General features: G+C 36.9%; 1 protein-coding gene across 2 annotated transcripts; it reads left to right on the forward strand.

Moving 5' to 3' along the window:
* The first annotated feature begins 1,579 nt into the window (after positions 1 to 1,579).
* On the forward strand, positions 1,580 to 27,701 carry LOC121730131 (nicotinate phosphoribosyltransferase). 2 transcript variants are annotated; one of them, XM_042119013.1, is made up of 11 exons: positions 1,580 to 1,979; positions 2,212 to 2,382; positions 3,188 to 3,314; positions 8,389 to 8,472; positions 11,200 to 11,327; positions 15,002 to 15,410; positions 18,316 to 18,581; positions 19,312 to 19,430; positions 23,978 to 24,139; positions 24,854 to 24,982; positions 27,162 to 27,701. In XM_042119013.1, the coding sequence occupies exons 1-11, from the start codon at positions 1,913 to 1,915 to the stop codon at positions 27,237 to 27,239; spliced, it is 1,740 nt and encodes a 579-aa protein (XP_041974947.1). In that variant the 5' UTR covers positions 1,580 to 1,912; the 3' UTR covers positions 27,240 to 27,701. The 2 variants fall into 2 exon arrangements, with proteins under 2 accessions (XP_041974947.1, XP_041974948.1); XM_042119014.1 differs by having other exon boundaries at positions 15,002 to 15,314.

Genomic DNA, 27,701 nt, shown 5'->3' on the forward strand with positions numbered 1-27,701 from the left:
TAGAAAACTGGTACGCCTGTGCTCCGCTCCGGCGCTGCGAACACTGATGACAAACTGTGTCGGAAGTGGCATCCCAGTGAAAAAAATTAATATTTTAATTTCGTATACCTACTGTTAATAGAGGGCAGTAATCATCGAACGCACGGAAGAAATATCATTTTGAACTGCATTATCTTTTTGATATTATACTGCATAATTCGGGTATAAAATGTAAAATATATTGAAAAAAAATAGATAAATGATTTATAACGAAGATTTTTATAAGAAACGAGGGTTCGTATGCTTAACCAAACAATGGAAAAGAAGTCCGAAGTAAACAAATTGAGATTTCGAAGAAACAGTTTTACACACAACACAACTGTTTATCGAGACTGCTTGCTATAAAAAAGTTTTATATTATGAAGGAAATCTGATTGGAATGTTTTTTTACATGCATCTTTGAAAGCCGGTTATTCTATATGGTAAGTGTATTTTGGTCGGTCAAGGGCCAATCTTGGTATATTTGCGTACAAGGACCGAGTAGTCTTGGTACATGGTACGTGGAACCAAAACCTGGTATGTGTACCAAGAAATTGGTACATCTGACATCCCTGGTTTTGAAGTGCTTCTCTTACACCAGACGTGTGATTAATGATTGGATATTTTATATATTCGAAGTTTCGAATGCGTCTTCATTATTAATCCTTCGATCGTGATTCGTGGATCCTTGGAAATCTATTGTTATTCTATTGTGTCTCGCTCACCGGTGAGCTTATGGGGCTTGATGGGTTAATATATTCGTAGAGTTCGACAAGACTGTTTATGAACGTGGCGAGAAAAGGAACTAACGCTTCTATCTTCTATCATACAAAAACGTCATTTTTGACAGTTCTCCTTTACCAGCAGCGCACATTGACTGACATTGACACATTCAATTAAAGCCTTGTCGAATGCCGGCGCCAGACATGTGCTTCAAAGTTTGAGCAAACTTTTTGAAAACTTTGACGTGCGCAAACAGGATCACAAATATGCCTGCCAGACTTGTTTTCAAATGTGTTACGGCACAGTTATTGCAAAGATGGCTGACAGATTGGACGACTATTTTGTGGACGCTATCAATCTATTTTATTTGAGTGCATTACATTTTTTATAATATCATTAAATTTTTGAGGCTTCGGCTTGAAATAGTTCAAGAAATTCGATAACTAAGTCATTACTCCACTTCATTATTGATGTTTAAATCTACAATTGCTCCAAAGTCCAAAGTTTGTGCGACAAGTATGGCAGGCCGCACAAACTTTGAAGTTTGTTTACTTTGATAGCAAACTACAAATGTGTGTTCAAACTTTGCACAAATAGGCAAATGTCAGTGCCACACTTAGGTATTTGCGTATTTGAACACATGTCTGGCCGCCAGACATGTGTTCAAATACGCAAATACCGGCGCCAGACTCTGGCGCCGGCTGAACGGTAAGCCATGGAATTAATATAATATACCTACTATTCCATGCTGTAAGCCAATTATATAAAAAAAACTTTTTTGACAATGACTTTGACGGCTACGCTCACCTCAAAATGTCACTACTCACTTGTCAAAAGTGGAAAATTGAAAATTTGAATTATTGCGATTTGCAAAGAAGCAAATTGAAAGTAAAAACAAGTTTGTCCTTTGTATTGCACCTGAAGGTCATTAATTTATAATAATTATTATTAACGAATTACAAATGCATGCATAAATAGTACTACGTCGATACAATTTTACGCCTGCGTAGTGCAATAAAAACTGAAGTTCTGTCAAAAACTGTTTGGCGCGCTGATAAGTGTTGCTCATCACGAATCACGATGATACTATTTTACGTATTACTCGTTGATGAGATTGCATACATTCCTCACGTCTCCGGAGTAATTTCAACTTGTAAAAGTTTTATCAAAAATGAGTGATAATCAGAGTAACTATAAAATGGCACGCCAAAATGGGATAGTGCAGCCTTTATTAACAGGTATGTTAATAGTAAAGAAACTTTATTTTGGAGCCAATTTTAAAACTCTACCTTATAGGATTTATTGTACTTGTATTAAATAAATTAGTAATGATTTAATAAAAGGTATCTGTATAAACACTATATATTTTTTTTATCTATTATCCTTATAATGATAATTGCATAAAATAATGTACATTTGTGTGAATAAAAAAAAATGGAAATACCACCTCAGCTGTTTATATTTTTACAGACTTGTATCAAATAACAATGGCTTATGCGTACTGGAAATCAGGAAAAGCAAATGATGTTGCGGTATTTGATCTGTTTTTTCGCACTAACCCTTTTCATGGAGAATTTACAATCTTCGCTGGACTAGAAGAATGTTTGAAGTTTTTAGAGAACTTTCATTATTCAGATAGTGGTATGAAAATCTTTGAATGCTATTTTATCTTGTTAATTTTAGCTGTAAGTACATTTTTATTTAAAATTGGTAAATATTCCGTATCGCGCCACCAGCGATTTTGAGACAGTTTTATTTTTTAAAGTCGCATTATAATCTGTAAACATCAGTACTAGTATTGTTATGATGGCGCATGACTATTTCTATCTAAAAAAAAATCAATTTTCAAAGTATTCGGAATTGATTCTCCTGTAAACAAAATTAAACAATTTTTTTTAATTTTAATTTTGGTTGGCCTGAAGGAAACGGGGCACTATGGGAAAAAAATACAACCTCTTATTGACAAACTACTACAAAAGAAAGTAGACGGAGCCTCGCTATGCGGGGCTCCTATTTCTGGGTGTTGTGGTCTATGTACTAACCTAACCTAACCTACTTTTGGACTTTCTGGATTGTGTTAGTTTTTGTTTTGGCGGGCTTTGCTTACCACCCCGTCCCCCCCGTCCCAAATACAACCCCCTTTGACCACCCCTTTTTATTCAGTCACAAATACCGAAGCGGTGGGACGGGGGGGCGCCGGCCCCCATAAAGGGGGACGGGGGGCTCAGCCCCCCGCCAAAACAAAAACATACACAATCCAGAAAGTCTAAAAGTAGGTTAGGTTAGGTTGGAACGTAGACCACAACACCCAGAAATAAATAAAAATGGCCTCAAAATCGCTGCTGGCGCGATACGGAATATTTACCTTAAAATTAATAATAAAAGCTGACCCAATATAAGCAATACTATTCAGTTTTATGATTGCTGACCTGTTAATGTTTTTTAGATATTGAGTATCTGAGGCAAACGCTCCCGGCTAACATTGAAACAGAATTTTACGACTATTTGAAAGATTTAACTTGTAAGGATGTGAAATTGAGTGCTATAGAGGAAGGCTCTGTGGCATTTCCAAGGTATGTTATTTTTTATTAATTGCACATTAATTATTTAAGCCACCGTTTTGACAAAAGATTTGATAAATTGTTGCCTGTTATCTATCAAACAAAAAAATAAATGAACAATAAAAATTCACTTAAATATCTAATTAAGTCAACTTTTATTGTTCATTTATTTTTTTAACTAATACATAGTTAACTGTTCATTATATTGTTGAGGTCATAATGATGTATTAAGTATCAATTATGTTTTGGTTTAAACCACAAGATATTTATTTATTTATTTCGAGGACAATTGAAGTGATCACTGCATCAATTGTACTAGAACAGTTTCTGGAATTTAGTTTTAGAAAATACCATAGTAAAACTAGTTTTGGTAGAATTAAAATGATTTGTAAAGTTAGAATTTTAAGATAAAACTTCGGAACAATTTTGCCAATCTTAATATATATATTTCTTGTGTGCGTGTGTATGTGACTGAACTCCTCCTAAACGACTGGACCAATTTTGATGAAATTTTTTGTGTGTGTTCGTGGAGATTCGAGAATGGTTTAGATTTACAGTTTGGTCTACTGGAAAATGTTTTTTCAATTAATTTCTTATTTAAAAGGAGTTGTTGATTTTGGAATGTTTTACATTAGATCCGGCGGACGGCGCTATCATCGCATTCAATATTATTCTATTTCAATTTTAGTTTGTCCTGACAGATGGTGCTACGATTAATTTGAAAAAAATTTTGTTATTCAATTCATGTGCTGATTAAAATATTAAATAAATAACACATAGGCTACAATTTTAACCGACTTTCAAAATGGGGGAGGTGTTATGTTCGTTTTCTTATATTCAACGATTACTCCGCCGTTTGTTAACCGATTTTCAAAATTTTTCTTTTGGTATATAGGGTATCATCCCAATTTGGTATTATATTCAGAAAAGTGGTGATCTGATGAAGGATCCATAAGTAATCGAGGGAACTCCTCAAAACTTATAGGGAAACATATGGTGACTTCGGTTTCGTGAGAAGTATTCTAAGCATATGCTACCAACAAGTAAGATTTTGCACCGAGATATACCTGGTATACCGTGGTTCGGAAGGTGCTGAGAGAATTCCTGATTCTTTATAGATACAAGTTTGGGAGTTTCGGCGTTGTTTTAAGAATAGAAAGCATATGCTACTATGCAAATTACATTCTTCATCATCATCATCATCATCATCACTACCATATTATACCATTTCATAGTCTTTTAGATCGAGACTCGAGTTTGTCAAGCGATAATTAAAAAAAATCTATATCTACCTAATATTATAAACCTGAAGAGTATGTTTGCTTGAACGCGTCAATCTCAGAAACTACAGGTCCGATTTAAAAACTTATCTCAGTGTTAGATAGATCATTTATCGAGTAAGACTCATCATTTATCGAGAAGGTTATATTATATTATTACTCTAAGACTAATACGACAGAAGAAACTCAGGAAAATGTGGGAAAAACGGGGGAAATATTTTTTATGGGAAAATGTACCTACGGATTCTGTAAAATTTCTAATTTACGCGGGCGAAGCCGCGCGGGACATCTAGTCTTATTATATTTATAGAGTAAATTATTTTGTTTATATGTACATATATAAGTCTAGTAGACTACAACCGCATTTTTTTTTATGATGATGAGATGATGATCCGCATATAATTATTATTATTATTTTATGAAATAAGGGGGCAAAAGAGCAAACGGGTCACCTGATGGAAAGCAACTTCTGTCGCCCATGGACACTTCAGAAGAGCTGCAGGTGCGTTGCCGGCCTTTTAAGAGGGAATAGGATAATCGGGGAGGGTATGGATGGGAAGGGAAGGGAATAGGGGAGGGTAGGAAAGGGAATAGGGTAGGGGATAATGGGCCTCCGGTAAACTCACTCACTCGGCGAAATACAGCGCAAGCGCTGTTTCACGCCGGTTTTCTGTGAGAACGTGGTATTTCTCCGGTCGAGCCGGCCCATTCGTGCCGAAGCATGGCTCTCCCACGTATTTTACCTGTAAATTATCGTAACTGACAATAATATATTTTCTTCTAATTGAAATGGTTCAATCACATTGCACACTAAGTAGGTACACTTACTCCATTTTAACTTATCAGAGAACTTTACTAATCTGTGACTGAAATGTTGAAATAATGCAGGTTGAATTTTTTATCTATTATCATTGAAATTTACAAGTTTCTTTTAATTCACTCAGCTACTTAACATAAAGGTAACATTTCAATGCATGCTGAGAATGGAAGTTATTAGTGTAATGTATAAAACCCTAATGTTACCAAAATTTTATTTTTGTTATAAATCATACATAATTATATATATGACTAGCTGTTGCCCGCGACTTCGTCCGCGTGGACTTTAGTTTATAGCGCGCGGTGTCAACAAAATTTGTGTCAAATTTAAAAACTTTTTAAAACCCTGGTAAACTGGTACCCCTCTTAGGGCTGCGCTACATCGGAATGGCAGCGCTGAAAGTGCTCGCCTCGCCGCTGCCATTCCGGTGTAGCGCGGCCCTTAATTAATCAAAATACCCAATAACAGCTGTGCAGTGTGCACATAATTTATACTAATATTATAAATGCGAAAGTATCTCTGTCTGTCTGTCTGTCTGTCAGTCTCGCTTTCACGCCAAACGCCAAAACTACCGAACCGATTGTAATGAAATTTTGTATACAGATAGTCTAAAGCCTGAGAAAGGACATAGGCTACTTTTTTACTGAAAAAAAGGGTTGTAAGGGAGTGAAAATGCGTAAATTTGTTCAAATTAAGTTAGTTCCAAAAATTCATAATAGGTGGCGCCGTCCGTCTTCTACATCGCGCTGACGCTTGCTCAAAAGTCTTTCTATAAGAGGTGGTATCATCTTCCATCTAAGTTTCGATTTTTTTCGATTGTTGATCTATTCTACGGTAGGTATTAAATAACTCAGTACTTTATCTGTGCAGTGACGTAACCTTAAACCTATCAATGATAAATAGTTTATGGGTAAAGTTGTGTAATTGGGGGGCTGAATAAGCTTTAAAATTTGGCATAAAATATAAAGTTTAATATAAAAAATATGAAATACTTATTGTGTGCACACTGGACAGCTGTATTGATTTAAGGGGTACCAGGGTTTTTTTATAAAAGCATTTGACATCAATTTTGTTGACATCGCGCGCTATAAACTGAAGTCCTAGCGGACGAAGTCGCGGGCAACAGCTAGTATATTATATTAGAAATGCAGTATGAGTTCTATAAGATAAGATAGATTGATATATACCAAGTGATAATATTATTAAACATATTATTCTAACGTATTAAAAACTATAAACAAAAACATACTTACTAATTATTATAAGTATGATTAGTTCTATGTTACAATGAAGTAAAAAATAAAACGCCATCTGTTGAGTCGTATTAGAACTAAAATGTTCATTGCATCGATATATTTCTGGATTTTTTATAATATTATACATAAAATATACTTAAGATTTTTGAAATATTATTTTAATACACATCCCCCAGGAATATTGAAAACTTTTTGTTCCGCCTGCGGGACTCGAACCCAGGACCCCCGGGATGAGCGCTGGCCACGCGCAATGCGAATTAATTTTCATCGATATTTTCATGGAAATAAGATATTTTCCCACATCAAAATGTAGCTAATGTCCTTTCTCAGACTCTAGAATAACTGTGTACAAAATTTCATTGCAATCGGTTCAGTAGTTTTGGCGTGAAAGCGAGACAGACAGACAGACAGACACAGATACTTTCGCATTTATAATATTAGTATGGATTTATAAAAAAAATAAAGTTTTGGTTTGGTTTGAAAAAATAAACATTCCACTAAGGTTTATTTTTTTATCAGGTCATTAAACTCAACATTGTATAATATATGTATCTATTAATTTGACTTTAGTGACTCATGTTCTTAAGACATGACTTCCTTCACGCTAGTAAGAACTCAATGTCTATTTTTAATTCATTCCACTCTTAATTTATTGGCAGATATAAGTGTGCTTGACTAAAATAGAGTGCACTACCTCTCGAGACGGTATAAATATACATACTATTGTTCATTGGCCTTTGCTTAGTATTATGTATTTAAAAACCTGGAATGGTTTTGTGAAAAAACTTTTTCTCACTACTATTCCAGGTTTGTGAATAACTTTTTAAAATGAAGTGCCGGAAATATTTTACTTCATCCAAGTTATTGACTCAATATATTTTGTTTACTTCACAATTGGATTTTGATGATTGAGATACAAGAATAATAATTGTAATCATAACAAGATAATAATAATTAACATTTAATTTTTATATTATGTAATTAAGTTGTTAAATTGGACTGGACTTCCAATTAAAATATTGTTATTTTCCTTAAATTATTGATGATGTTGTAGAATTGTTTTTGAATTTAAATATTATGTTTTACACAATTCTTATAAAATTAAAACTTTGTACATCTAATCAGCTATGATTAGATGTACAGAGTTTAACATTAAGATTAAGATAAGCTGTGAATTGTCTGAAATCTTTATCACTGTCTTAATAACTTGCATAAATAGAATCGGGGTACTGTCTAAATTATTATAGTACAATACCACAAGTTTCGGTGATGGCGGCCGGTTCATTAAAACCAGGCCAGTTATGCAGGATGCCCAAGTGTATGTCCAGTACGTCAATCCAATTTTTGTGAAATAAAAAAAAACGAATACTTACAAATAATAATTATTCAAATAAAAGATGAAAATCTATATATATAAAACTCAAAGGTGACTGACTGACTGATTGACATAGTGATCTATCAACGCACAGCCCAAACCACTGGACGGATCGGGCTGAAATTTCGCATGCAGGTAAATGTTATGACGTAGGCATCCGCTAAGAAAGGATTCCAACCCCAAGGGGTTCACATAGGGGATGAAAGTTTGTATATAATAATACTTCTTAACGCGAGTGAAGCCGCGGGCAAAAGCTCGTAAATAATAAAGCGTGTATATTTAGTTTTTTTAACATCATTTATTACATGTCCACCCGACGTATTAAATTATTAATATTCATCCAAGTTAATTGTTTCAGAGTTCCGCTCATGAGGATCGAAGGCCCGCTCATAATAACGCAGCTCATAGAGACAACGCTGTTGACTCTCGTGAACTTTGCAAGGTAAGTGTTATCGTATTTGTTCACGGATCATTGTGTTTGTTCTGTAGGTACGGGCGAAGATAACTGGATAGTGTTTTAGAATATGCATCTTATTTCCACGCTTTTTCAAAGTTAGGGTCAGCTCACATGAATCGAGACGTGCACTGTATTTTTTTGCGGCGCAGCTCTTGCAAATAACACAGTGCCGCGCTACACGGCCTGGTGCATCTTAAAGTTATTTCTGTGGCCAGTGGCGGCCTTACCCATTGCGAGGCCCCGGGCGGCAGGACTTTTGGCCACCGCCACCGACACCAGGAATGCCACTTTATGAGCCGTTACTTGACGCGAGACCATTACAAGAGCGAGGCCCCGGGCGATTACCCTGTTCGCCACTCCCTAAGGCCGCCACTGACTGTGGCAATGAAATGCATGCAGCATGGTAGATAAAGTTCGAATTTCAACCGCGATTTCATAAATGTAGAACTCTTTTCTCTCGTTTCGATGAAAAGTAACACTAACTGCCGCACTCAGAGACGAATATTAATTAGATACAGTAATTAAAATGAAGATTTTGACAGCTCCATTCACTGTATATCAAACTCTTCATTAAATGCAGGTTAACTTCATTAAAACTCTGAGTTCGGCCGTAAATAAGGCTACCACTGTCTGAGTATGCTTATCTAAAGTACAAGGACGGCGTGTAACTTGAGAGGCTTAATTTTCGGATTTGATTAGGTATTCGGGCAGAGATCAAAGTACAGTCACGTTTGTAAATAATAAAATTTAAAGTTTTATGCGCGAGTGGGACTCGCACTTGGCGGATTTTCAGGAAAAATCTTGCTATGCTTTTAGTTCCTATTGTTGGGCGCCAAATTTTTTCAGCACTATCAGCACCCTGGGCGTCGAAGAAATCTCGCCCAGGGCGCTGGTAAGTGGTAGTGCTAAAACCGGCCCTGAGCTTAGTATAATATTCGTTTTACTGATAACTGAGGAATAAATTGCTCATAATGTTTCTGAAAACTTTTCCCTGAAACTTAGGGTGGATATAATATGCGTGCGCCCGCCTCCCGAACGCGCGGTTTGGCAGCTACACCGCGAGATCAATGATCACAAGCGATTGTATGTGACAGCGAGTCGGACTCGCACTTGGCGGCTTTTCAGGAAAAATCTCGCTATGTTTTCAGTTATCGTTAGTTTAGTATAATATTCGTTTTACTGAAGTAAAGTGATGCTCATACAATTTCTGAAAACTTTTCCTTGAAACTTAGACAAAAGGCTGGATATATGCGTATTGCGTGCGACCAAACGCGTGGTTTGGCAGCTACACCGCGAGATCACAAGATAACAAGCAATAATTCGTCATTGAAGTTCGGCCAGCCCGAGCCTCTCATAGAAAACAAGCAATGGAACAGCAAAAAATGAAAAGGGCGTAAGCGACAAAAAGGTTTTTGTCGTGTAATGTAAAAACCGTAAATACATTTCATATAAGCTATGGCCAAATTAATGGGCAAATTAAACAAGCAATGGAATAGCAAAAAATGAAAAGGGCCTAAGCGACAAAACGGTTTTTGTCGCGTAATGTAAAAACCGTAAATACATTTCATTTCAACCAATTTATGTACAAATTTTGGTAGCTTAAATTCCTCTGTGGGCAAAATAGGAATCCCTTTTTTACATAGGTCTTTTTGATTGATGAAGACATGAATCATATCTTTGTCTTTGAATTACCCATAGCATAACATGATTGGTGTGTGGAATGATTGATTAGCTTTAGTCATTGCTGAGAAAAATCGATATCGCTACAGCCAACGCGTTCGGGCGGACGCGTTTAAATCCAGCCTTAGATTGAGGTAGAGGCTAGAGCGACAAATGATAAGTAAGTACTAATATAATATGTTAGTAGTATCGTCATACTTATGTTTACAAACTGCGATATCAGCGCGTATCAGTCAAGCTTCGCTTGGTTAATTAATTGCAACCGATTGAATATGTATTACGTATAAACTGGGACGGCTAAATGGGTTAATGTTGTTTTTTTACATCGCTCTGTCGCTTGTAGACCTTATGGCCATTATAATAAGATCGAAATGTGCACACGATCAACGACACGACAAAGAACAATTGGCAATATAAATTAAAACATTGTTTTCTTTCTTTTAAACTGTTTATCTGAACTTTGATTTAAAAACTCGAGACAATATTTTTTTCCTTATTGTAGCAGATCTCTATGTAAAAGTTAAAGTTGATTGACTGATAGATCACAGGCATATAATAGCCCAACAGACGGACAAACCGGTCAGCTTAGCCGGATATTCGTATACAAAAGCCAAACACTTTACAGCTATTGAAGACTGAGTATCTCAAGTCTCAACTCTCAGTTTATCAATAACTTCAATTCAACATCAGTAGGATTTTCATATAAAATTGTAGAGGCCGAGCTTTACAAAAGCCAGACTTTCTCAAAAAAAGCCTGACTATGTCTGGTTTTATCCGGACGCCTGGCAACCCTACAGGCATACTATTCCTCTTATAATGCAGGCATCCACTAAGAAAGGCTTTTCAAAATGGATTAAAATAGAGATATGTACAATACTTTACGTCATAAACGCGTGCGAAGCCACGGATAAAAGTTAGTAATTACCTTATAAGAGATTTTATACAACCGTCATGAGGTAGGATTTTATACAACTTTAAACTGGTAGGAATAGGGGTGTGTCAATGGTCTCTTAAATATATCCTTAATTTCAGTTTGATGGCGACGAATGCAGCTCGATACCGCATGGTTGCCGGCAAGAACATATCGCTGCTGGAGTTCGGGCTGCGACGAGCGCAAGGACCCGACGGAGGTCTTTCTGCCTCCAAATACTCATACATTGGTAAGAGTACATTTGAGCCCTAGAAAATAGCGCAAGCGCCTTTATCAAAGCGCACCACAGTGCGCAGGCCGAGTTCCATATTTCTTGTACAGTTACCATAAATAGAAAATGTTCCAGACGTTTTAGGCAAAGGGCTCAATTCAAGAACCTCGAAACTAGATTGGCTCTACTTACCTAGATTGAGAATACGAGAATAGCCTAGTTTATAAACTATGTATCTATTCAAGGAAAAAAAGGATAAATTATAAATAGAAAAGTACTATTAAGCAGAGGTGGCTTTAGGGGGTGGTGTCTGGTGAACAGGACAATCGCCCGGAGCCTCGCTCTTGCAAGGGCCTCGCGTCAAGCAAATTAAAAAAAACCGGCCAAGGCCGAGTTGGACTCGGCCATGAAGGGTTCCGCAGCAGCAATAAGGTTTATTTTTATGAAATTAAGAGGTTTTTGATTTATTTTCATATTTCAGTTGATTTAATGAAAGTTAAATTATGGTTTACCATTTATGACGTATAAAAAAAACTACTGGCTAGATCTCGTTCGAACCAATTTTCGTTGGTAGTTTTTATAGTCATATACATCATATATATTTTTTAGACTTATTATACTTTAGAAGTTAGAAGTAACACACATTTTTAATAATAATAATAATAATAAGTCCACTTCGGAAGAGTCTCACTCGCAAACGGTTCAGGTTATAAAAAAAAACATATTAGAAACCTGAATATGATTTTTGAAGACCTATCCATAAATACCCCACACGCATAGGTTAGATGAAAAAAATTTTTTTTTGTTTCAGTTGTATCTATGGGGACCCCTAAAATTTTCAATAATTATTCCAATTTTGTATCAAAATCTTAAAGCGGTTCACAGACTACATCTATTTACCAAGTTTCAATAGTATAGCTCTTATAGTTTCGGAGAAAAGTGGCTGTGACATACGGACGGACTGACAGACAGACAGACAGACATACATGACGAATCTATAAGGGTTCCGTTTTTACCATTTGGCTACGAAACCCAAAAAATACAATTTTTTCGAAAAACCTGCTGCCCGAGGCCTCGCAAAGACCTGCCGCCCGGGGCCTCGCAAAGGGTAAGGCCGCCCCTGCTAATAAGTATTTCAACATATTATTTCTTTCGAATTCTGTAGGTGTATGGTAAAAGTCTCAGCTAGTATGTACGAGTATTATAGCTTTTCTTCAAGCAATTTTCATTGTACTGATACGCGTTCTGCACGCTGCGAATTACTTCCAAGTTCCATAGAAGGGGTCCTTTCTGCTGAAAATTAGGCAACATATCAAATTATTATAAATCTCTTATTTTGTCCATAAAATCCGCCAGTGTTTCTATTGTTTTGCATATCTACTGTGTTCGTGCTAAGGCCTTAGCATGACTTTAAGTCTTTACATGCCAAGCTTTATAGTTACTTAGAAGTTTAATCATAATAAGCACAGTTAGAATTACTTTTGCCGCCCTCTATCGATTATAATAGCGTATTCCTGCGGGCAATGTTGCCGCGAAACCAGATCACATGGTGCCAGGCACGGGCTATTCCGACTTGTTTATAACACGCCCAAATGCGCCATTGACTCAACAACTTCCCAATAACTTTTTCTAATTTGGCCGTATCATGCGAGCCGTGACATTGAACACTTTAGCCATTAAATATTAGCGAGAATCCGTCAAAGTATTGATTAGGTTTCGAAGTTGCAAGGGTTAGGAGTAGTCTGTAGTGCATGCCCTTTTGTGTCGCTAAGGTCGTGGTGACTCATGAATTCATGATGGCTTGTGTCATCGTCGTTGATTGTCGCTGATCTTCAACAGCTAATGCTAGCTAGGGTCTACCTCAGGTTAAATGATAATGATACGTTTAATATGTTGTGCTCTATCAAACAGGTTTCTTCAGTTTGGTGTAGATTTTATTCCATAGGTGTAGAGCGTTGTGTCTGCTGTATCAATTACTAGATGACGCCCGCAACTCCGTTGCGCCAAAATTCGTTTATCGCGCGGGGACCGTACATTTTTCCGAGATACAAAGTATCCTATGTCTTTTCCCGGGACTCAAAGTATCACCATGTCAAATTGCAGCAAAATCGGTTCAGCGGTTTGATCGGAAGAGGTAACAGACAGACAGACAGACAGACACACTTTCGCATTTATAATATTAGTATGGATATAGGGTTTTTTTACATAGGGAAATGCTTTGGGCATCTTCGGCGGGTTGGGGACATCGGCCGGGGTATGTGGGACTCGTAGGATCTAACCACTAAAACCATGGTGGTCTACTTCACGCCGACGCTAAGTTCCGGATACGATCAACCCACGGCAACCATATACCAGCTATAGGGAGAAACTACAGGGTCTCCCGAATGTGTTTCGACAATCTTCACTCCGTCGAAAGTTTGAACACCCTATCCTCCAACATATCTCTCGTAATTTGTAGATTGCCCTATCATGCGAGTTGATAATATTTACCATAGACTTATCTATATATATATAAAACTCAAAGGTGACTGACTGATTGACATAGTGATCTATCAACGCACAACCCAAACCACTGGACGGATCGGGCTGAAATTTGGCATGCAGGTAGATGTTATGACGTAGGCATCCGCTAAGAAAGGATTTTGATAATATCCAACCCTAAGGGGTTCAAACAGGGGATGAAAGTTTGTTTATAATATTCTTCTTAACGCGAGCGAAGCCGCAGGCAAAAGCTCGTTTATATACATATTTAGTATTTACAATAGTTTGTTCTTAGAAGTTAGAACATAAAATACCGAGTGCGTCGAGTCGATAACTGTTTCGTCCTTAAAGAGAATGTTGTGTAACATAATATTATACTTATCATGGTCTTACAAAGGTGAACATTGACTTTACTATGACTTGTATGACTTGGTAATAAAAACGATGTACCAAGATTGTGTCTTTAATGATGTATTTTCTTTCCTTTTAAGATTTTAAGAACCTTAATATAAAAGGTTTTTGCGGTTAGGTATGAAAATGCCTATTCACCATCGCGGGGGTAACTGAAAAGCTAAAAACCCTGAAACTTATAATTAATTCGCAATGCTTTAATATTTTTGAACGGGCAAATGGCCCACCACACATTCGCGCCACTGCGACTCCTGTGTCGCCAGGATCGACAGCGGTATCCAACCAGTAACCACGAAAACCCTTTTATATGATCTCAGGGGTGCCCGAGGGACAAGCTAAATCTGTCTTGGGACCCGCAACGAAATTAATCAGAAGAAATGTAGGAGGAGTAGGATATATCCAGTTTTCCTCCCCATCAAAGCGGGAGACAGCCAAATTGTAATGACAATAATTAATGTCGGAACAAGAGGGGGAGCACCACGGTTTGACCGAGCTTTGCACGGTATCCGATGAAAATTACATTTTCTAGAAATGATTCCTAGCTAGATCGATTTATCGCCCCCGAAACCCCCTATATACTAAATTTCATACACAAGAATTGCTCATTTAAAGATATAAGATTTATGACAAAACGTTTGAAAGCACGGAAATTGTTTGCGCTGCCTAACACGTCGAGTCGAGATCACCGTAACAAACGACTCTAGAATCACATCGGAGGCTGTTCAACATATCAGTTTTTTCTTCATGCCAGAGATCACATTCCATATCATGCTATAATAATAATCTTCGTCAACTTTCAGGTGGATTCGATGGGACAAGTAACGTGTTGGCCGGGAAAATGTTCAACATTCCCGTGAAGGGGACGCACGCGCACTCTTTCGTGACGTCGTTTAGCACGCTCGAGGACATACACTCTGTCACGCTGAGACACGCCGTGACGCGGGAACAGTGTAACCTCCTAGAACTGTCACTCGCGTGGAGGAAACGGCTATCTAGTATCATGGACGTGTCCCCGGACGAAGCCAGCGACGGAGAACTCGCCGCTCTTATATCGTACGCCCAAGCGTTCCCAACGGGCTTCCTATCCCTAGTGGACACCTACGACGTGAAGAGGTATAATATTGGCTTAGCACCTCACAGACGCAACGGTCGTTACAATAGCAACTGTGGATCCGATATACCTGCGACGACGGTCGATCGCACACTGAGGTAAATGGTGAAATGTATCGTTTGCATTATTGTATGACTCATCCAGGATCGAGGAGCTCATTAAGGCCGTGTTGAACCGCTCTCACAGTAACGCTCAAGATCGCTCTTGGCTGTTTTAATTTATGAACGTACTGTACTCATGTAAAGTATCAACTGAGTGCGAACGCAATTAACGAAATTCCGCTATCAAACTGTTATTTGAGAGGCTATTTCTTTAGTGCTGTCAAACCTTAAGTGCTCTTGATATCAAACTACTAAATAGAGACCATCTCGAGAGCGTATCAGCCAAGATTGATATTGAGTGTGAGAGCGGTTTATGCGTACGGGCATAAGGCATGAGTTGACAGGTTACACGCACATAGCGCTTGTCTATGGAGCGTATGTGGACGGCGCTTCATTTCGAACGAAATGTACATACCACGTCCCGTCGATTTGCTTCAGTGTGACGTATTGTCCTGAGTATACATCCATTGGGCACAGTTGCTTTGTAAAGGGACTGCACACTCACACTATTCCATCTGTTCCCTACTAATAAAAATATTTAAATTTGCTACTCCATGTTTCTGTCTCCGTCACTCTTCCCACATTCAGAAAAAGATAGAAACATTGTAAATTCAAGTCAACGAACGGGAGGATACTATTCCTTTTTCATCGACTTTTTAATATCAACATACCGACGTTAAAAAAGTTGATAAAAAGAATAGTGTAGTAGACACGAATATTCGATATTTCTATCCTATTCTGATATATTGGAAAGTAAGTTGATAGAAGACAGTAGATACAAATAACAAATCACTTGTTAAAATATTTTTATTATTAGTATTTTAACAGGATGTGTATAAATGAAATAAACCCTAGAGATTATTGTTAGCTTAAGCATTAGTCTTGAAGCCTTGAATAAAACCACATAAAACGGGGTTTGATTACATTTATAATGGAACTGATACGAATTATAGATTGCATGTTTCACTCATTCTGCTAACAATACTACATAAGTCGCTTATCAAGACACAACCACAGTCAACACAACAAAAAGCTGATTACAAATACCTAATCACAATAAACTGCATCTTATTCCATTAAATTGTATGTATTTGTTAAGACGTATAAAATAATCTTCAATTAATCTATTTTATCACATATCTTACAATCTGCTTGATATTTATTATTTACTAACAGCTTAACACAATTTTAACTAAGCAAGTATTTAATAAGGTATACAACTTCGAACTCTACCGGTAGATATTTTATGAATCATAATGAATCTTTTAATTACGCTAACGCTGAGCCCCTTATTCATACATAACAAAATATAGCCTTATACATTATCTCATTACAAATAAAAATATGTGTGGCACTCAGAGACTGCCGCGGTAAAGCATAGCGCACAGATTTTAAGAGGAGTCCACGTCTAGAGGTAGTCGCATACGTCTAGTCGCACGCCAGAATTCGGTACGGTGTTTGTGTAAACACTGTGCCGAAGTCTGGCAACGCCGCACCGCCGCGCCGCATTGTGCCGGTCGGAGTTGGGAGCGTTAGGCGTTTTTCGTTACGGAATTTCTTGAATCGGTCGCCGCCCTCAAAGCCAGCAATGGCTTAAAATATATTTTATATTTAAGGTATTATGCTTGTCTTTCTCAGACATACTGGAAATTTCATATAGATGTCGCAGACGACTGGTTTAAATAGCCGTTCAATCAAACAATCAAATTCAATCAAAAAAACCCTTTGACTGAACAACGCCATTCAATCACACGGCTATACGTCGTTTAGCCGACTTGTTGACTACAACGTTCAACACTACAGCTAGACGACGCTTAGCCAACTGGTTTGTTGTTTTGTTTTGACGGGTGGCTGTGTCCCCCGAACCCCCCTTTCGGGGGAGGCTGCGTCCATCCATTTCATAATTCCGTAATTTCTCCTCGAATATTTGTTGAAATTTTAATTCACTCGTATGTGCCTCCACAATTTTTGTCTCTTTAATAACACTTATAACTTTTATTAGGTCTGTCCGAAAAACAACCACAAACATTTTTTATTAATTTATTTTTTAAATTTTAGATTAAACTAGATGCGCACTTGTCTAGATTTTCCGCTGACTCACTCCGTATGAGTCATTGACTTGTTTGGTCATTGTCTGCAGACTGAACCTAAGGACATCTATTTTGCGATCGATGTACAAGACTGAATATATAAAATATCTAGAAGATGTCGGACCTCCGTTGCGCCAAAATTTGTTTATCGCGCGGGAGCAGTATTTTTTCTGCAACAAAAATCTTTCTAAATGTGTCTTTTCCCATGTCGCAAAATATTTCCATGCTAAATTACCTCTAAGCTGACCGACAGATAAACATGAGATACACCGATTATTATTCTAGGCTACAATTTTATCTATTCTTAAAGTAATCTTTGCTTACATTTAAAAATAATTAGGTGAAGTAAATGGCCTTTTATCTTTTTTTTATTAAACCATTGTTTTATTTTCCTGCTTAGTTCTGTGATAAGATTTAATCAAGAAATATCCTATTATGTTCAACAATAAAATTATCATTCATTGAAAAAATATACCTATGTACAACTTTAGGTACAGAATTACATACTTATCAAAATAATAGATAAACACCCGTAAACTAAAAAAATAGAAAACGACTATCGTATACAATGTGTTGTCTTTGTCTTTTGAGCGACTTTTCCAATGTATTTGACGAGGACAAAACATTATGCAGCATAACCATTGTTTACATATTTTACTAGTAAGGTGGATATAATTTGTCCATAAACTAAGATAATTTCCATAATAGTGCAATAATTATGTACTATCTACATAGCACTCGCTTTACAGCAATTAAAATGCTAAGTAACTAATTAAAGCCATTTTGCATAAATATTCTTAATTCTATTACAGAAGTGGCTTGCTGAATTTCTGCGCTGTGGCGCTATCGCTACACGACTGTGGATATCGGGCAGTTGGTATACGTATAGACAGCGGGGATCTAGCATACCTATCTATATTGGCCCGGGATATCTTCAAGCAAGTCGCCGAGGAGTTCAACCTGCCGTGGTTTGCTGAGCTCACTATAGTCGCTTCCAATGATATCAATGAAGAGACGATACTTAGTTTGCACGAGCAGGGCCACGCTATTGACTGTTTTGGAATTGGAACACATTTGGGTATGGTTTTTTTTTCTATTTGTCTATGGTCTATTATAGTTCGGTTGCAGTCTGCAGATAACTTCGATTGCGGACACGGGACATTCCTACATTGATTTGATGTATTACGCTACTATAGTAAATCTTTGTAAAAGTGGCCTATGTCCTTCCTTTTCGTCTACTTAATACTATTTCACACCATTGTAAGAAATTGGTGTAATAGTTTTAGAATTCACTTAATGTAAATAAACAAATCTATTCTTGTTACAATATTACGAGTAAAAAAAACAATGGTGCCATACGGACATTATATAAACAGATGGTGCTAAAATATTCTCATCTTTTTAACTGTATTTTCCATAATTATTCAACACTAACGACCGCTCTTGACATATTGACCCAGATAAAGAGTCACGAGAATTTATGCAAATTTGAAGCTACATATTTCTGTCATTATTAAATTATCTAACATAATCAATTTTAACAAATAACTAAAGGTCTATTAGTCCATTTTGCCACCTTACAACTTTTGATGTTGCTTTAAAATGAGCGAAAGAAACAAAACTAAATTATTCTGATTCACAACTTTTAATCGATTGTGGGACATACCTTAAATGCCGGTAACGCACCTGCAGCTCTTCTAACGTTGTGAGTGTCCTTGGGCGACGGTAGTTGTTTTCCATCAGATGACCCGTTTGCTCGTTTGCCCCTTATTTTATAAAAAAAAAGCCTTAAGTCGTTTTTTTTTCAGTGACCTGCCAGCGGCAACCAGCGTTGGGTTGTGTGTATAAACTTGTAGAGATCAACGGTCAACCTCGTATCAAATTGAGTCAAGATGTCGGCAAGGTTACTATTCCTGGACATAAAGAGGTACGATATTTACGATATCTCTTTTCCATAGGCACACATTTATTTTTTTAACGGGCGTTGACCCACCACACATTCCCACCACTGCAACTCCTGTGTCGCCAGGATCGACAGCGGTATCAAACCACGAAAACCCTTTCACGAAAAATCGTGTTTAAAGACCTTCTTGATGTGAAGTGTGAACACAGCATGCTAATATAAAATAATACTAGCTGTTGCCCGCGACTTCGTCCGCGATGACTTCAGTTTATAGCGCGCGATGTCAACAAAATTGGTGTCAAAAGCTTTTATAAAAAAAAACCCTGGTACCCCTTAAATCAAAACAGCTGTGCAGTGTGCACATAATATTTCATTTTTTAAAATTAAACTTTATATTTTATGCCAAATTTTAAAGCTTATTTAGCCCCCCAATTACACAACTTTACCCATAAACTATTTATCATTGATAGGTTTAAGGTTACGTCACTGTATATAATATAGTATAGTACTGACTTATTAAATAACGTAAAAAAGAAATAACAATCGAATAAAATCGGAACTCGAATGTATGATGATACCACCTCTTATAGAAAGATGTTGGGCAAGCGTTAGCGCGATGTAAGACACGCACGGCGCCATCTAGTATGATTTTTTGGAACTAACTTAATTTGAACAAATTTTCGTATTTTCACCCCCTTACAACCCTTTTTTCAATAAAAAAGTAGCCTATGTCCTTTCTCAGGCTTTAGACTATCTGTATACAAAATTTCATTACAATCGGTTCGGTAGTTTTGGCGTGAAGTATGGGAGTTATGTTTCCTTAGTTTTTATTATTCGTAGTAATCAAAGTATCAATTCTTTTTAAACTTTTATGACGCAATCTTGTTAAGTATGTTAATATACCTAATATTATGTTTAAGGGCTCCGTGAAATGAAAAAAATGTACATTATTTAAACATTTTTTTATGTACCATCTTATTTGGCCGGCATATGTCATTTCAATATAAGTTGTAATCTGTCGGCTGGGTATGACATAACGCGACCAAATTACTTAGGTCTGCATAGGAATCAACTTCTCTGATAGTACAATGAGGTTTACATAAATTACAAGTTAAAAAAAAATCGTTAGTTAACATTTGTCTAATTTGTTGAAAAATACTTTAAGCTAAACTTCCAACGGGAGCGAATTCTTTAGAGTATTCGGAATACACCATAAGTTTTTTAAATTTTTAAATTAATATTTAGGTACAATATTTCGCGGTCCAAAATTCGACCTTTCGCGGTTCGCCTGTTGCCTACCGCTGACTTAGACTATAAAACAAATACACTTTTTAAGTCGAGTAAAATAAAAAAACACTACATTTTTAACTGATAAATGTTAAATACCTAATAGAAAACTAATTACCTATTACAATCGGTATGATCATTTTATAAAAATCAAAATTGTCTGAAACGAGATGGTTGCCGATAACAGGCATAAATCATAATATTCATCCTACAGCACACATACATACGACATGGTAATGTCCATGTCAATGTCCATTACTATTATCATTCTGATGGATATAATTTGCACATACTTTCCGTTCTTAAAACAACGCTGAAACCCCCAAACTTGTATCATATAAGGAATCGCTTCCGTCAGCACCTTCGCAACCATGGTATACCTTGATGCAAAATCTTACTTTTCGCTTGCGCACGGGGTGGCAACGTCGCGCGCGGCAAATTACCGGTTAATTTTCAATACCAAAACCGAAATTAAAGAAAAACCGGTATTCTGCGTTTACCGGTTTTTACCGAACCTTTAACCGAAATCGATTTCGGTTTGGGGTCAATGACCAAAACCGGTTTTGTTCTGCAACCGGTTTCCGAGCCCTGGTAACGATTACTATAATAATACCTACTCAAGTCAACTATTTAATGTCTCTGAGTTTATATTTCTTTAAAGATAAATGCTCTTAGACTCCATATTTTAGCAAATCTGATATTATATTACATATCTTATACTATATTACTTATCTTACAATACATTGATAACGAAATCAAAGAGCACGTTAAATATGTAGATAATTTATGTCTATGATATGCGTCCATGGTTCAAGGCCGCGTAGGTCGGTATTGTTTACTATCAGTCGGTATTGTTTGTAACTTATTTGCCAAAAGTTTCTCCGACGCTTACAGTGACACTTCAACCCCAACTCATGTTGCCTCCCACAACCAAATACCTTGTATTACTTCAAACTCTCTGACGTCGTTTAATATTTCATACTCTAATATTCCTTAAGAACTGAAAGGTCTTGATGTTAATAAAGGTGCAGGTAGCGATGGTATTCCGCCTATTTTCATCAAATCTTGTGCAAAAAATCTTTCCCTTCCTCTACTTCATATCTTTAACGCTTCTTTACGCAGTGGTCTCTTTCCTAATGTATGGAAGCAAGCTCTCGTAATACCTGTACACAAATCTGGTGACAGACATGACATAAAAACCTACAGGCCAATTTCTATCCTACCCACATTTGGAATGATTTTTGAAAAACTTATTTATCCTACCCTACTTTGGCATGTAAAGTCCTTCATTTCGGTAAACCAGCATGGATTTGTTAATACTAGATCCACGACCACGAACATGATCGCTTTTATTGACGAACTTATGGAATCTATAGATGGCCAAAACTACGTAGACGTAATTTATACAGATTTTAGTAAGGCCTTTGACAAAGTTTCACATCTTATTCTCTTGCACAAGTTGGAATCGTTTGGACTTGCTAGTATGATGTTGTCGTGGTTCAAGTCATATTTAACTGGTAGAATATCTTTCGTCGTTATTAAAGGTTTTACGTCTTTACCCTTTCCTGCATTATCAGGGGTTCCTCAAGGCTCCAGGTTATGTCCCTTACTATTTAATATTTTCATAAATGATATAGCTACATGTTTTATTTACTCTGATTTTTCGTTATACGCAGATGACCTTAAAATAATAAAATTAATTAATAAATAACAGGACTTTTTGGAATTTCAAAGCAATTTAAATAGATAAGCAGTTTGGTGTCAGAAAAATCAAATGCTTCTAAACGTTAATAAATGCTTTCACATGCGATTCTCGCGTAAGCACAATAACTCTGCAGTCTCATATCAAATCAACAACAATCAACTAAAGCAAGTTCAAGAGATCAGAGATCTCGGAATTATACTAGATTCCAAATTACAATTTAATAAACACATTGACCACATCGTTTGTCATAGCTTAAAAATGTTAGGTTTTACTAAACGAAACTGCACATCCTTCAAAAATCCGCTTACCACTATAGTACTTTATAATGCCTTGGTACGGAGCAAGCTTGAATACTGCAGTCCGGTTTGGAACCCACACTATGCCATCTACTCAAACCGTCTCGAGAGGGTCCAAAAACGTTTCCTGTTATATCTCACCCACAAACATGGTTCAGTCAAAAAACTTCCTCATTACACCAATAGGTTAAAATATTTTCATCTAACTTCACTCTTAGACCGCCGTAAATACTTAGAACTAATTTTTCTACACAAACTTCTGATTGGTGCTACGGACAATACTAGATTGCTGAGCAAAATAGCTATAAATATTCCTACAAGACTACCCCGAAAAAATAAATACAAATCTATACACGTAAAGCTTGCCAGAACAAACCTGGGTCACTATGCACCACTCAGAAGATTGTGTCTACACAATCTTCTGAGCTCTAGCTTACAATGATATATCCAACTATCCCGACATCTGTATATTCTCTGATAAGCTTAATTATTTTAAGAGAAATCTTAAACACTATTTTAATAAATATCCCTCGGTCAAGTAAAGTTGAAACTACTATAATGATTATATGATTAACTACTTGGTGTACTGTCACAGTTGAAATTTTAATTTTTGTGATATTAGTATTAGTTTCATTTCAAGGTTTTATTTGTTTAAAAAAACAAGATATCTTTTTTGTTACACACATATTTTTATCGTTATCATTTATCACCATATTCACTACATCTCATCTCGTCTAATTTTTGTCGCATACGCACGCTGTACTGTAAACAAATTTTATGTACAAAAAATGTCACAAATGCTGTTCTGTTGGTGAGTCTATAAAAATAAACAAATAAATCAGTTTATATGCAGTAACAAAAATATTATCGCATATTATATTTAATGACTTAAAAGTGTGATAATAAAACTTATGTGGTGTAATTAAAACATGGAAATTGAGCAGAATTAATAAAACCAAAGCATGTTTAATTTTAAGAATTGCCACTTTTTTGTATGGTACTATTATGCGACCGGATTTGTAATTTGGATTTTGATTGTATTCAAAAGCGTCTACCTAAAATAAGCTTAAGTTATTAAATCACTCGTCTCTATTGTCTATGGTGTCCAAACTATTCTTCATTCTCGCTTGTTTTCAATTACTCATCTCCATTATTTTAACATTTTTAAACCATTCATCTCTATTATCTAGGATATTCAACCTTTCATCTCTATTACTTATGAATTATGAGTCGGAACCACTCTCTATTCTCTATGACTAACCACTATTGTCTCTGGTTCCCAGGCATACCGGCTTTTCGGTGCCGACGGGCACGCACTGATCGATCTTCTACAGCGGTCTACGGAGGCGCCCCCTCGCACGGGACAGAAAGTTCTCTGCCGACATCCTTTCCAGGAGTCCAAACGTGCTTACGTCATACCGAGCAAGGTCGAGCATCTGTATAAGGTTAGTAGACAATCATTACTTATAATATTGTTACGAACTTACGACACACAGTGCTATCTAGCGTCAAACAGCGGAACCACTCGGGGAACACAGATAACATAAATCCCCTACTCGATACTAGATGGCGTTAGGTGTACGATTACATACGCGAATTTTGTAGAAACATTCCACACGTCTTATTTAAGTGAATCGGGTACGTTCTAGAAAGAAACTTTCTGGAACTCGTCTCGGCCAATATAAATAGCCTCAGGTAGACGAGTCAGTCAATCAGTTCAGTTTGAGCGATCTTCAAGGCAACTTCGGAGTGAAAACAAGTGATCGAGAGTGATACCTACGACTTCGCTACGACCTATTACAGTGATAGTGCTTAGTGTTATGTGTTAGACCTAGTGCTAGTGAATATAGTCTTCAAGAGAGTCAGCAGGTCTTTCTCTCCAAATCCTTCGAACCCTAGCACGTAATATTATAAATGCGAACGTGTGTCTGTCTGTTACCTCTTCACGCTGAACGGCTGAACCGATTTAGATGAGATTTGGTATAGAGACACTTTGAGAAATGTTTTCCATTTCCCAAAAGGCCGCCAATGCACCTGCAGCATTTCTAATGTTGCGAGTGTCCATGGGCAACGGTAGTTGCCATCCATCAGGTGACCCGTTTGCTCGTTTGCCCCCTTATTTTATAAAAAAAAGTCTAAAAAAACCTTACACTTTACAGGTATACTGGAAGGACGGGCGCATCTGTGTCCACCCCAAGCCGCTGTCGGAGGTGCGAGAGAGAGTTCAGGCATCGCTCAGAACTCTGAGGCAGGACATCAAGAGAAATTTGAACCCTACGCCTTATAAGGTATGCAGTTTCAAATACAATAGAGCCCCTTTTTGCCAGAAAAATGTATGTCCTGCAGCTTAATAATATTAAATTCGAACGAAATCTGATTGTTCTATCGTAAGTAGTAATAAAGCTTTACAAAAGGTTACTGTAAAAAAGGTTTGGTTATAGCCACGGAGCTAATACAGAGAGGTGTGGTAATCAAATTTCCTTAAGAAACAACGCGTGACAATTTGCGGGGTGAGGGGGCTCCGCCTGTCACCTGGCCCAGAGCAGGGACAATAAAAAGATAAGAGAGAGAAATAAAAAAGAGAATTAAACAATTTAACAAATTAATTTAAAAGAAAAAGAGAAGAGAAACCTAGTAAGTCGGAGAGCGGGTAACGCGGGTACGAATCCTAGCCTCAGTCTATTTCGCGGATTTTTAATTCACGGGTAGGGACACTACACTTATCTTGGGATCAGACAGCGACTTGGGGGACTCCAGCTCCTCAGGTCTCGGTGAGCTTCCAGACAGGCGTAGGGTCGACGGCCAGCTGTTGGTGCCGAGATGCTCGGGACCTCGTCGGTGGCAGCTAGTTCAGTGTGTGGTAGGTGCGTCAATCAGACTGCATGAGCAGCACGTGGTCGGCTCCACGTAGCCTTCCGTTAACATCATGGCAAACCATTGATGTTAACGGAAGGCTACGTTGTTTTGAGTTGACTTCGAGTAGTTTTACTAAGTGTTAACCTGAAAATGGCAGGTAAGCGATTTTTTTATTCAGATGTTGCAAACCTTATGTAGGTTTCAAAGTTAGAAAAATGAGTATACTAAATATAATCGGGGTTTCCGATGTAAATTATTATACGTTCGTAGATAAATTTAAACAAGTTCGTTGTTAGGTTTTTTAACCGACTTCCAAAAAGGAGGAGAGTTCCAGTAATAAAGCTCATAGGTACAATACCACTTTTAACCGCAGGGAAACGTTTTATTCCTATGGATAAGGAAGTTTGCGGTAACAGCTAGTTAAAAATATTTTCGAAAGAAACAACTTAGATTAAAACAAAAATCGTTAGTGGATTAGTAATACTTTTATGTCAACACATTACGTTTAAATTAAGACGGTTTTGTTCGGAGTAAAACCTTCTAAAGGTAATTTAAGGGAGATACAATCGCTTTCTAAATGACAGGCTCACGTGTCATATGCCACACGTTAAAAACCCATAAGACGCGGCTGCCATGTAATCAGCAATTAATGCACCTTTAAAAAAGGTTGACGGCCCCTACGTTTTTTTTAATTCACAGAATATTATGAGGCGAAGCCTATAGGCTTGTTCTCCGTGGAAAATTAAGATGATTTTGTTCAGAGTAAAACCTTCTAAAGTGTAATTTGAGGGAGATACAATCGTTTTTTTTAATGACACGGCTCACGTGTCATACGCCACACGTTAAAAACATGTATGACACGGCTACCGTGTCATCCGCACTGAATCGGTTAATAAAATAATAATTCTAAATACAGCCCTGGATATTTGTTACGTTTCAAATAGTTATCATAGATGACGACAGATGGCGGTTTATAAGTAGTATAATAATAAAAGCTATATAACTACGGTTTTAGCTATTAAATGTGTTTAAGACTAAGTGTATAACAGTTACCAGTATTCAAGTATGATTATTCCAATAAACTTATGCAAAATTATACGCATTTACGTCTGTATTATCTTTCAAAGGTTTGGCCATCTAGTGTCAAGTAGTATAATTAACGCTGAAATCTGAAATGTTCTAGAACTTTTATATTTAAATTACATTTAAAATTATTTACAGATGCAATGTGATGTTATTTATATTATCAGAACGTCTGTCTGAGTAACTTTGACATTGTAAAACACAATAATTCATCCTTTCCTTGTTAAAAACGTAGAAAACACCAATTTATTGGAAGTCTCGTTACGTGTGCACCTGACAAACGCTGAAAGTGTACTGACTTAAGCCCCGCCCACAATGATGACGTCAGGACCTAGTTGAAAATCACAGTGCACAGTTGCTTAGGCCAGCTCCTCTTCGTATGAGCTCCGTGGTTATAGCTAAGCTCTGTTTGAATGTTTAATTTTGTTACTAATTGGGTATACATCAAAAATGTATCTGTTTTCAAAATATTTTAAGCTTTATAACTGTGTATTCGTTTATTTGTACTTATAAACATTCTATTTTCAGGTGGCAGTAAGCGATGACCTGTATAGTTTCATCCACGACTTGTGGCTGCAAAACGCGCCGATCGGGGAACTGTCTTGAGACCACGATACACCGAGTAAGAGACGTAAGATAGCATTTAATACTTCCTAAATATCTACTTATCACGCCTGTGATAACTAATCGGGACTCTGACTGTCAGTCATACAGCCAGCATCCTTATAGAATTTGTAATATTTTGGGAAATCATAATGTTTTGAGAATGTGTATACCAAATCACAGACATGAATTTGTGGGTTTTAAAAACCATTACAAGTTTATGCAATGAACAGTTATTTGTAAGCGTATCAGTTTAATGTTTCTGTAATCCACGTATTTTAATATCACAAAGTTTTTTTAATGCAGCTAAAGAAATAATCAAAATTATGAATTTTACCTAGTGGTTAAGCTATTGTAAGCCGGCTGTTTTACTAGTCAACTTTTATAAAAGGGTATCGATGAGCTATAATTAAGACAATTAAAAATTATAGTACCTGGATGACCGAGCTTTGCTCGGTATAGCAA

This window comes from Aricia agestis, chromosome 9 (genome assembly GCF_905147365.1).
Source record: "Aricia agestis chromosome 9, ilAriAges1.1, whole genome shotgun sequence".
NCBI lineage: Eukaryota > Metazoa > Arthropoda > Insecta > Lepidoptera > Lycaenidae > Aricia > Aricia agestis.